General features: G+C 41.8%; 1 protein-coding gene across 1 annotated transcript in view; it reads right to left on the bottom strand.

The window, feature by feature from the left end:
• The window catches only part of CRACR2A (calcium release activated channel regulator 2A), a 63,148-nt gene that overhangs the window by 28,482 nt on the left and 22,131 nt on the right, over nucleotides 1-12,535 (bottom strand). The window contains 1 exon segment of the mRNA XM_054064166.1: nucleotides 1,002-1,097. Within this exon segment, the coding sequence (XP_053920141.1) occupies nucleotides 1,002-1,097 (96 nt within the window).

The raw sequence follows: 12,535 nt of genomic DNA, 5'->3' as shown, positions 1-12,535 counted from the left end.
GTCTCCCCTCTTGTTCAAGTACAGCACTATCAGCTTCAGAAGAGAATCTAAAAATTACACACAGCTAGGAAATTGCCCTCAAGCTTCTTCCCTTCCATCCCCTTCCCTTCCATCCCCTCCCCTCCCCTTTTCCCAGGACTGGCAATCCCAACCATGGCTGCCAGGAAAAGAAATTTTACATGTATTTTATATTCATATTCTACAGAGAGAGTTGGTTTCACAGCATTCCATTTTAGCCCTTTAAATTCTAGCCCTTTAATTTAAATTCTAAATTAGCCCTTTAAATTCTAGCCCTTTTCCCTACTCCAGTCTTTCACAAACTGACCTTGGAGACTCCTTGCAGCAAGTTTACACATGCAGAAGTCTTGTTTCCGTAAGTGGGCCATGCATTTTAAGAAATAAATCTTGGAAACTTGACAAGCTTTTACTATGCAAGAGAATCATGCACTGCTATAAAACTGTTATCACAGACAGATGTATTAGGAGGAGGTTGTTTAGGAAGAAGCATTTCAAGTTCATAGTACTGAATCATCCAAAGCAAGTAAATGGGTAATTAGTACAAGCTTTGAGCAAAGGTGTACACCGTAAGACCCAAATCATTGTTCTCTGCTCTTTGGCTGTCTGGGCACTAGGGCACTTCCTGTCACTTTGAAGGCAGTGGAATTCTGCTATATTTTCATAAAATTAACCTAGTACCTGGGAAGGATACCTGGAAGGGTTTTTTTATTTTTTCATTTTACCATGAATGGTAAAAGGAAGCCTGATTGAGAAATAGAGGGCAACATATTTCCTAAGCATAGGTGGAGAACTCTGGCAGTCATAACACCACTTCTAAATTCCTTCAGGTATCTATATTCACGATAAAAAAGCAACAAAGTCACAGTCTGGCAGAACCACATCACACTAACTTGCACTTCTGGGATCTAAAATAGTACATAAAGAAAATAATATGAGCAAATAAAAATTATAAGTTTTTTAACTCTGAAGAATACTCTTAATACCCTTTTCTGATTTTGAACCAGTTGTTCCAGTTCTTGTTCTTTTGACAGGAGCTTGCACTCCAGCTCTTGACTGCAGGACTGAAACCTTTTTGTGTCCTGCAAAATTCAAAGAGGAAATGGATTAACAAAACACCACAGTTTTGTCAGCAGGAGGAGACATAAGGAATCAGACATGAAAATAATAGGCAAGCTTTTCACAGTGAACATAATGAGCTGCTGATAGAACTCAGATAGAATGCCAGGCTAAGTGAGTTGGGATTATTCAGCCTGGAGAAGAGAAAGCTGTGTGGAGACCTTTTAGCAGCCTTCCAGTATCTGAATGGGGCCTAACAGAAAGATGGAGACAAAGTTTTTTGCAAGGCCTATTGTGACAGGACAAGGAGTAATGGTTTTAAATCAAGGGGGAGGTTGGGTAGATTTAGACTGGTTATAAGGAAGAAATGTTTTACAATGAGGGTGGGTGAAACACTCTAACAGGTGGCTCAGGGAGGCAGTGGAGGTGTCATCCCTGGAGACATTCAAGGTCAGGCTGAATGAGTCTCTGAGTGATACGATCTAGTAGATCCCTGCTCCTGCAGAGGGAGTTGGACTAGATGATCTGCAAAGGCACCTTCCAACCCAAAGCATTCTATGATGGTTCTGTTCTCTGATCATCTGGACAGGCTGAATCGATGGTTCGAGGTCAATTGTATGAGGTTTAATAAGGCAAGTGCCACGTCATGCACATTGGTCACAACAGCCCCATGCAACGCTGTAGGCTTGGGGAAGAGTGGCTGGAAAGCTGCACGGCAGAAAAGGACCTGAGGTTGTTGGTTGACAGTGGCTGAACATGACCCAACAGTCTGCCCAGGTGGCCAACAAAGCCAAAAGCATCCTGGCTTGTATCAGAAATGCTGTGACCAGGAGGAATAGGGAAGTAATGGTGCACTGTACTCTGTACTGGTCAGGCCGCACTTCACAACTGTGCACACACAAAACTGTGTTCAGTTTTGGATCCTTCCCTACAAGAAACACATGGAGCTGCTGGAGCATGTCCAGAGAAGGGCAACAAAGCTGGTGAAGGGTCTGGAGCAGAAGTGTTACAAAGAGTGGCTGAGGGAACCGGGCCTGTTTACCTTGGAGAAGTGGAGGCTGAAAGGAGTACTTATCATTCTCTACAACTACCTGAAAGGAGATTGTAGCAAGGTGGATTTTGGTGTCTTCTCCTAAGTAACAAGCAATAGGACGATAGGAAATGGCCTCAAATTGTGTCAGGGAGGTTTAGATTGAATATTAGGAAAAATGTCGTTTCTGGAAAAGTAACAAGAGCATTGGAACAGGCTGCCCAGGAAAGTGCTGGTGTCTCGTTCCCCGGAGGAATTCATCAGGCACGTAGACGGGGCACTTAGTGACATGGTTTAGTACATATGGTGATGTTGGACTTGATGATCTTAGAGGTCTTTTCCAAACCTAATAATTCTATGATTCTATTATGGAGTCATACTGTAACTCACACACAAGATATCAGGACTGACATGGGAGATAGTAAACTATTGACACACAGCATAGCAAGTCAGATTGAAGAAACAAGACCTGCTACCTACAAAATCCATCACTAACAACAATCTGTCACAGATGTTGCACTGCTGTAAGCAAGTGATCTGGTCTCTGCTGCTTACTTAGTAACTACATCAATCTGTACCCTACCCAAGTATCCTCCAATCACTGGGAACTCCCATTTCTATTTGGGATTACTCCTCCAGACACTTTTCAGCTGAGACAGATTGTCAGACCCCCAAGTCAAATCAGGTTCCAGTAGTTCATATCAGCTGAGCATCTGTCCTATTGTTCCACAACAGACTTCTCATCTCTAAGGTCCCCCGGAAAATGCCTATACACAAAAATAAAAATCCCCTCAAGAGTGCAGTAGTTCATACATGTTTTTCTCCATCAGCACTACACAGAATGAGTTAATGAAATGCACGTTAACTGGCTTCTTATGTGGAAGAACTTATTCCCAAGTGAAAAAGACTAACTGCCGCTTTTCTACCACCTTCAGTCAGCAGGGTATTAAGTACCATAAATGGCTACAATTTCTACTTACTTGTATCTTAACAATTCCTTTAAATGTATTCATTGCTTCATTGTGAAGGAAGGGAAAAATCATTATGTTAAGGGAATGAATTCGCTTAAGCCATAATAATAATAATCAAATCTTGGCCAGCTTGCAGTAAGAAAGAATGTAATTGCAACAGTTTAGCTTGTTTACCAGTTGAAACAAGGACAGTCCCGCAGCAGCAAGAACAAAGCACAGACCTGAGCTCACCAAGAGGACACAATGAGGGAGGAGATAAGATACTTAACACCATCAGAGGCAAACAGAAGACACAAAGAAACTGTGATATGCATATAAGAGTGGGTATGCTATTAAGTTCCAGGAAAATCAATGGACATGTAACATTCAACTGTTTAACCGGTATTTCCCAGAATCTGTATTAATATGCACATTTAACCAGTATAAAAGTCATGTAACCAGTCTCAATAGTTGTACACATTAGGTGGATTACCCCATGTGTACCCCAGTGCCATTTATTAAAAGGATACCTGCCAATCAAATTGGCATTCATTATTGAGTTTGACTTTTCAGGACATCAGTTGGAGCAATAATAATTCCCCTTTCATATGGCATCAATGTATCTCTGTACAGGCTGATACAGAGCTGTACAGCTGTAAAGCCTTTGTGAGACTTTACCTCAAATATACAACTAATTAGGAGATCCAACAATCATCTCGTATATTTTGCAGAATCAAACCCTATAACCCAAAATGAGTTATAAAGCAGGTATGTTTATTTCCAGCGCTGGGGTGCAATGGGGTTCTCCTCCTAGCTTGCACACTGCTGGGAAATGGTTAAGTGAAAAAGGACATGAGAATGTTGAAAAATGGATTGAGGAATGGTTAAGTGAACAAGGACATGATTCAATAGAAAAGCTTTGTGAGACACCTATTGTATAAATGGAAACCTTGTTAAACTCTGAGTGTGGATATGGACTGAAAGAACAGTAAGCATGCAAGGAGGAACCTCTAAGAAGAAACTTCTAAGGGACAAGTGGATCTTTCTCAAGGAAACAGGATGGAACACTGAGCCCAACTGTAACTGCAATGTAACTGCAAGAAGATAAACAGAGCTCGAAAATAACAAGCATAGCAACAATGAATCAACAGGGGACAATGAATCAACAGAAGACAAATAGTTTTAGTAACTAATCATGTAGAGGCCATAACAAAGCATCTTTTGAATGTTAAGGTATATAATCCGGGTTGATTTTGAATAAAGACGAAGCTTGCTTTATCACTCACACTGAGTCGTTCGCTTGCTTCCCTCGCCCTTCGCAGCACACCATATAGCTTAACAGGCAGCTACTTATATGGTAAAGACGTGCGCAGGTATAAGTGCCTACTACATATTCATACCCTATCCCCGCTTCGTATTATAATTAAATCTGGAAAGTTTGCTCCAGTCTTGCGCCTGAGTAGTGCCTCCTGATGGTCGTTGCCCAGGGTCTTAGCGATGAAGTAGGAAGTCTTCCTCTGGATCAATATATTTCTTTTTGAACTTTGCACAGACTCGGTCTTCTCTGGCTGTTTTCAAACTCCTGAACCAAATGCAGCCAGCTTTCTGCATTCCAATGCCTACTTATCAGTAAACTTCTGCTAGCTGGCTCCTTTGTTATCAAATTTCAAGGTCTTCAAGGCGAACAATGCCAAACTCTAACGAACACTCCCAGCCCCCCTTGTCTGTTTTCGCACATCAATTCCCCCGTCTTTTTTTAACATGGGCAAATTCATTTGCCAACTCCGTAATTTATCCCTCAAGGGGGAATTATATAATATTTTGTTGGAAAATTACCTTTTCAATGCATTCTCATGGGCACTAGACATAGAAGTCAAAATTTTTAGTCGTTATAACATTCTCCAAATCCAAATAAATAACATAACAAGAGAAAACAAAGCTAACTAAAACTAGCATCAGAAGGGCAACAATGGGGTGACACAAATTATTTAGAATGCCAGTCGCAGTAGGAGACCATTTGAACAACATGTCCCTCCAAAGATGGTTTAAATTTTCTTTTACCCTTTTAGGACCCCCTTTCTTTCCAGTCTTGGTGGACTGTTATCAGGGTCTTGTCCCGCCTTCCTGGACCTCGTCAAGAATTATAATCAAGTCCTGATGTTTCATTAACTGTTTCATTAATTATTTTACCAATGTATGATTCATTCCAATAGGTATAGGTGATAATACCTATATTATTGTACAATTGGATTTTATCAGCTGACAGGATACGACTGGTGCTAAACAAGAAAAGTCAGATCCAACAATCTTAACAAGATTACAAATACAGAAATTAGAAATTAGAGTGATTCTTACTATCCAGCATTATCTCATCTATTACTACAGAGGTACAAGCAGTTCTCAAACACACACAACCCTGGCCCATATATACAAGTACAGTCCTCAGATTAGCATCTAGATGGCTCTCAAAGTGACAGACGCTTTGCTTGGTGTTGAGGCAGATGTCTTGAGCATCGATTGCATTATTTAGCAAATGAATCCTTGTTGTTCTCCTGTAATGCAAGATTCTAAATTTACAGTTTGCCATTTCCCGTTCACTATTTGTGCCCGTTCACTATTTGTGTTCACTATGTTTAAAAGGATAGAGCACAGTTTTATCATGGCTTAATCATAATGCAACGATGGAATGGATTACATATATTGCTGAGTTACGTATGGTAAACCCAAAGGCTGTGGCTGTATTAGTGATGACATCATAGGTGAAATTTACCAGAGTCTACCAGGGTTGAAGCTTCCTCTCTAAGCCAGTGGCACTATCCCAAACCACTTTCCAGATTTTGGTGAGAAAGTACCCTCACCACCTTCTCTTATAATTGAGGCGGCCACTGATTGCATCCATAATTGTGCCTGTATACAACTGAGGGCCAAAGAAATGTTTTCTTGGATCACACCAAGTACGTTTCCTATTAAATCATGGTCTTGTTCCTCCACCTTTTCCCACTTTGGTAACATTTCTTATAGTCAGTTCCATTTAGGACCTCCAATCCTGTCTGTAACACTCTGATTAGGCCCCTTCTTGTTGTGCCCCTGTGCCACTTGCTTTCCCAGCCAGATTGTTCAGCCCTCTAAGGATGTTTTTAGGAAATTAAAGCATGCTGGTTGAATTTCAGAAGTATCAGTTTGCATTAGCAGTTCAACACATTTAAGAGACCATTCTGGGTTGAACAGCATTTGCTGTTTGCCTGTATTCCTGATTATATGGACCAATCTCATAAATTCTGAGTTGTAACAGACTTAGCTATAATATTCTTCAAATTTGAATGAGAGCCCAATGGTATCATAGGCCCAGAGACAAACCACCTTAACAGTCTGTACTAATGTAAAATTATGCCAACAGTCTAATTCATTGGAAATACAGGTTTTGTATTCTTATCTGTAGGTGTAGTTGCGATAGTAATTTGGGAAGGCTTTTTATGGACAGTCCCATTAACCATTCGGCATCCTACTTTGTTTTCTCCTCCTACAGTCCCCTGAAGTTGCTGAATCCCCTGTTCTCTACCCACATTCCATTCTTGCCTCACATATACTTGATTTTCATGCATAACCACAGTTGATAGATTTAAACCCTTTCAAGCAGAATATTTCCCAGGGCTCCAGTATACCAAATAAAAGTTTAAGGCAAAGGCCACTCAGTATTCTTTTAGCTAGAGGTGCCTTTTTCACTCAGGTGCAATGGATCCATGCACTCTGCTTGATTTTGACTGCTGTGAAGGAGGCAAGGAACATCTGGAATGGTACTTCTCACTGCGGCTTCAGAGTCCTCTCTGCAAGAGACTTTACGTATACATAATCTCCAGGTCGTATGTTATGCACAGGTTCATCCAAACCCCTACTTCACATCTCAGCCTCATGTTTTTCAATCTTTTGGAGCTGTTTGTCCAATGCCACCATTTAGGAGGTCATGATTTCATGACTGATCTGTTGCACTACTTCTGAGATAAAATGTGGTCCCCTCTCAGGAGACATAGTTGTTGGAACCCAAAAGCATAGTAGTATCTCCTGTATTAATGTTCTGGTTATTTCCTGGTTCTAGCAGGGAATGCCTCCGGCCAACCTGAAAAGGTACCAGTTAATATCAATAAGCATCAACATCCCTCCTGTCTTGGGAGTTCTGAAAAATCAATCTGCCATTGTTGCCCAGGCCCGTTGCCTCTTCCAATTTGGCCCATTTCTGGTTTGGGGTGATTTTGAGATTAGTCTGGAGGCAAAGGTCACACTGCTGAGCCACTTGTCTCACAATGGTGTATAAATTTTTAGCTGCAATCCCTTTAATTAGGTGTTTATATAAAGCTTCTGCCCCCCTCATGTCTCTGCCTGTGTTTTTCCCTCATCAAAAGCCATGTTAAATAAGGGGGAATTAGTTTCTCTTGTAGAGTGAGGACTCACACCTCTTTACTATATGACCCTTCCTCAGGTCTATAATAAATTTCTGATTATCTGATCTTCCTTGGTATATTCTGGCTTACCTTCTACGGAGATTCACCTGTCAGGGATCAAAGCCCCTTTTGTTTTTACCTCACCTTTGGCTGCTAGTTTTGCCTCTCTGTCCACCAGCTCATTTCCTCTCCCCAGTTCCAAATTCACTTTCTGGTGCGTCTTGATTTGTATGATTGTCATTTTCTCAGGTAGATGGACTGCTTCCAGCAGTATCAGAATCCCTCTCCATGCTTGGTATTTTTGGCCTGACATATCTTTTATTGCTTAAGACATAGCTATTTCCATCCATGAACCAGCCCTCAGCGTCTTCCATGGGACTGTCTCTCAGGTCCGAACGGCTCAAGTATGTGGCCTCGATGGTCTCTAAGCAGTCCTGGTGCACTGGTTCTCTGTATTTCCACTGTGAAAAGAAGCTGGGTTGATGATGTTAGTAACCACAATTCCCATATCATGTTCCAACGTCATAGCTTGGTATTTTAGGAACCTTTGTGGAGATAGCCAGTGCCCACCTTTCGCTTCCAGACACAAACACAGTCATTTTCCGGCCAAGGGCAAATCTTCTTGCCTCCTGGAAGTTCAGCACAACGGCTGCAACCACTCGTCAACAGCCAGGCCCTAGGGCAATCCCTTGCTTCTCATGAGAGAAAAGGAAAAATGGCTTACTCACATATTGCAAGTTGATTACCAAATATCCAGGTGAGTTGAGCTCTGCACCTGCTTTCAGGGTTTTCCATTCAAATGCAAATATTTTCTGGCTGGCTTCATGGAGAGGGAGGGAAAAGTAGGCAACCTTCAGGTCTAAAACAGTAAGCCAGGTTAGTTCAAGTATTAATACAGTTAACAGGGTATATGGAGTTGCCACCACTAGGTAAAGGTTTTTGTTATTTTATTTACAGCCTGTAAGTCCTGGGCATATCGGTGGCCCATGCCTTGGGGTATACCTGGTTCGTGATTTCTTTGCTGATTTTTCCTTCTGTGGGAACACTGACTAAGGATAAACCCATTATTTGCATATACTGCTGGTCATTTACCTCCAGAGTAATCTCTCCCTTTTCCAATTTGATTATTGCACCCAATTGTTCTAATAAATCTCTCCGCAAATCTCTCTCTGCCTTCAGGGAGTTGGGCATACACAAGAACCTGTGGATGCCTCGTTGTATTCCCAGTTTATACCTTAGAAGTTCACAAAAATACACCTTTTAACTTTGGCTACTTGCCCCTTTTACCACGATGTAGTCATTTCCTAGGGACATCAAAGTTTGGTTCAAAACTGAATACATTGCCTCTGTGTCAATTGAAATTCTACTTTCTTCTCCTCTTTCCCTGGCTTCATTATAACTTGTGAATCCACAAGGGTTGATTCCCCAAGTCCTCGTCAGTCTTCCTTCTCATATTCCTCTTTTAGACTGGCTCAAAACAAAAACCTAGTTGTTGTATTCCTACCCTTGACTCAGGATCCAGCAGTGTTGCAGCACATTATATCCCTCAGTCGATTTAGGAATTCAGGTGGTGATTCAGAGGGACCTTGTTTACTTGTTTGGGAATGGCCCTTTCCATTCCCTTCGAGATTCACTCCTGATATACTGTAATTTTTCTACATGTTTAGATCTGTCTGGATCCCACATTGGGTCTTGGATGGAAAATACTCTTTCCAAATCCCATACAGTTTTACAATCAGTTTTGTTTGTTCTTGTGGGTTTTTTTTTTTGTTTGTTTCTCTCTCTCTCTTTTTTTTTTTTTTTTTTTTTTTCTAATTCTTCCCAGAGAGGTGCTTGTAAAACTGTCAAAGCAGACCTTTCCCTGATGCAGGAAGATACTGAGCTATGCGGGGAAGGGACCCGTCCGAGCTCGTATCCTATTCCTGTGATCGAGGGGGGGCTTAAGCAAATCAGATAAATCTTTTTCTGTTCTGCTGTCCAGTGAATTTTATTTATTCTAGTGTACCCTTGCTCAGTACTGCACGTCACACAACACTGCCTCAGTCTACCTTTAAATTGTTATTTTCCCGACTAAGGGTGAGTACCATAGGGTCCTGTGGCGAGATGGTTTCGGAGGGTGAAAAACACTTCATTCCACTTTCCCTCTCTTTAAAAACAACATTAGTTGCAAAACGGTACTGAAATCCTCTTCTTACTCATGGAGCCGTCGGCTCCCCCCCCCCCCCCCCGCCAATTCCTTCCAGTAATATGCATCCTAATGGGCTTGCTCGAGGAAATTCTTGCTGTTTTGCCCCCATTATACTAACTTCCGACTCTACCTTTCTCCAGCTTCCACAAACCATTTAAACACTTACAAATGTCCTGTCTCTAAGTTCTCAGGGACTTCCCACAAGACTAGCAACAACAACAATTCCCATCTACAGATTACAGACACTCAAGACAATAGAGTGATCCCAACCTAGCTGAATAGCACAATAAAGCTTTATGATAGTCCGAACACCAAATCTGATCCATTCCCACAGCCTGCACAATTCTGGCCATTCTGTTTACGCAAACCTTTTGCTTTTACACTTTCAAACTATTCTTTTCTGTCACACAGAACACTTAACTCACATTCCGGGAGGGGAAGGGTTAAGTCACACACACAGCACCTAACTCACATAACTTGCATACCAGGAAGGGGGGAAAAGGGAGGGGCAGTCTTCTCCGCTTCTCCCGTTTTTCTCCTTTTTTCCTTCTTCTATACTAGGTATGTTAAAATTTCATCCTTTGCAGCCTTATATTCCAAAGGTCCGAGGTAAATGTACCCATTTGCTGGCCAAATGGACGTTTGGAATTAAGAGGCTTCATAAATGCATTCCCAGGATTAAGACAAACAGGGCTTCTAAACAATTTGCAAGTCTTTCAACATTTTGAGCTCAGTCCACCCCTGGCTCCTGTCTATGGAGGAAGAACTTCTCCCGGTAAGCTATCCCCTTCAATTCCACTGGTACTCTGTTATACGTCAAACAATTCACAGAGTATACTTATGACATAAAACACACGACGTATAGCAGTGATCACTCGCTCCGTTCATCTCCGGCTGCTTCCTTTGCAGGAGAGCAGAACCGCAGATCGGAACTCCGCGCTCGCTTCACGCTCAATTGCGCGTCTCATGCACCCACGCACTCACATACAAACACTTCACAATATATGAGAAGTTTAAAATGACCTCTTAACGATGCTAAAATACAGACGGTACTGATACTGAAGATTTGCAACAGGTGTAGAAGATAGCTATCTCATATGCAGCCCTCCTGCTTCTTCAGCAAGGAGTACCCAATTCATGATAATATTATAATATTATCTTGTCTGTAATACCATATATAATAACATAATCCCTCACCACACGTCTCCATCTAACAGGAATCTTGGGATTATATTTTACCTGGTGCTTTGCTATCACAGCAGGGAGCACCCATACCAGACCACAGCAGCAAATTCGCTATTTACCCAGGGGCGGGCAATGCCACCTGTTCACCCGGCGCAAGTAGGGGATTCATATGCCCCCTCACGGGCTTACGGGGTCTCGGAAAAATGACCCTAGCCCCTCGTCATCGCGTGAGGTGTCCCATCCACGACTTACAGACTCGTCCCCTCTTTTTCCTGCAGGTACATCCAAATTATCATACATAAATCACATACCTGGTCCTCCCGCTGATGGGCCATCTCTCCTCCCACAGCGATCGGGTAGAGATGGGAGATGCTCCAGAGAAATTATAAAGCAGGTATATTTATTTCCAGCGCTGGGGTGCAAGCGGATTCTCCTCCTAGCTTGAACGCCGTATAGCTTAACAAGCAGCTACTTATAGTGTAAAGACATGCATAGGTATAAGCGCCTACTATATATTCACACCCTATCCCCGCTTCGTATTATAATTAAATCTGGAAAGTTCGCTCCAGTCTTGCGCTTGCGTAGTGCCTCCTGATGGTCATTGGCCGGGGTCTTAGCGATGAAGTAGGAAGTCTTCCTCGGGATGAATATATTTGTTTTTGAACTTTGCACAGATGCGGTCTCCTCTAGCTGTTTTCAAACTCCTGAACCAAATGCAGCCAGCTTTCTGCATTCCAGTGCCTACTTATCAGTAAACTTCTGCTAGCTGGCTCCTTTGTTATCAACTTTCAATGTCTTCAAGGCGAACCACGCCAAGCTCTAACGAATGCTCCCAGCCCCCTTTGTCTGTTTTCGCACATCATATGGAAAAGTCTTTGTTGTTTCAGGATTCTCAACACAACTTCAGTTGTGAGTTATTAAGAGCATATTATTAAGAACCATTTCTTCCACAGCAACTGCTGTCAGTCAAAGTTGCAAATGCCTTTTACCCTTCACCTGATACACAGATGTTTCATAAGGAGCTCATCTTACCCACCACTAACAACTGCTCTCAGCTTGGAATGGAAAACAATTGAATATTTTTTCAAAAATTGTGAGGCACGGGAGAAGACTGATTCCTTAGACAGCTGATTAAGGCTCTTTTTGCTTTAATGCACTTTATGTCAGGAAACATAAAATACTTTATACATTTGGATCACAAAAGGATTTTTTAGATATCGTATTTCATTGAGAATTGAGGCAATAATTCATGGATATCCCCTAGTTTTGGCAACATTTTTTGTATATCATTTGCATACTGAAAATTCAGTTGGACAAGTCCCTGAGCAACCTGATCCAGTTTGAAAGCTAGGAGCAGCATCAGTACCTTCCCACCTAACTGATTCTAAGAGTACTTTTCTTGGAACATACTGGGGTTTCAGGTTAGTTTCCTTGGTTTAGGACAAAGAAACAGGACAGAAAAATCCAAAGAACAGACTGCAAAAGCAGTAGAGGTGATTTAAAGAGGGCTTCTAAGAAAAGGGAATTTATTGTCAGGTGTTTTGGAAGCACTACCATTAACAAAAGAACTTGAGTGATGTTTATGTGGTGTTTCAGAAATTAACATCACTTTATTTACCTGTTGTTACTCATCAATGAGAACTTATCCCCTTCCCAAATGCAGAGACTGCAA

This window comes from Cuculus canorus, chromosome 1 (assembly GCF_017976375.1).
Source record: "Cuculus canorus isolate bCucCan1 chromosome 1, bCucCan1.pri, whole genome shotgun sequence".
Lineage (NCBI taxonomy): Eukaryota > Metazoa > Chordata > Aves > Cuculiformes > Cuculidae > Cuculus > Cuculus canorus.
Note: the sequence above shows the minus strand (reverse complement) of the source record. Positions and strands in the feature narration are given on the sequence as shown.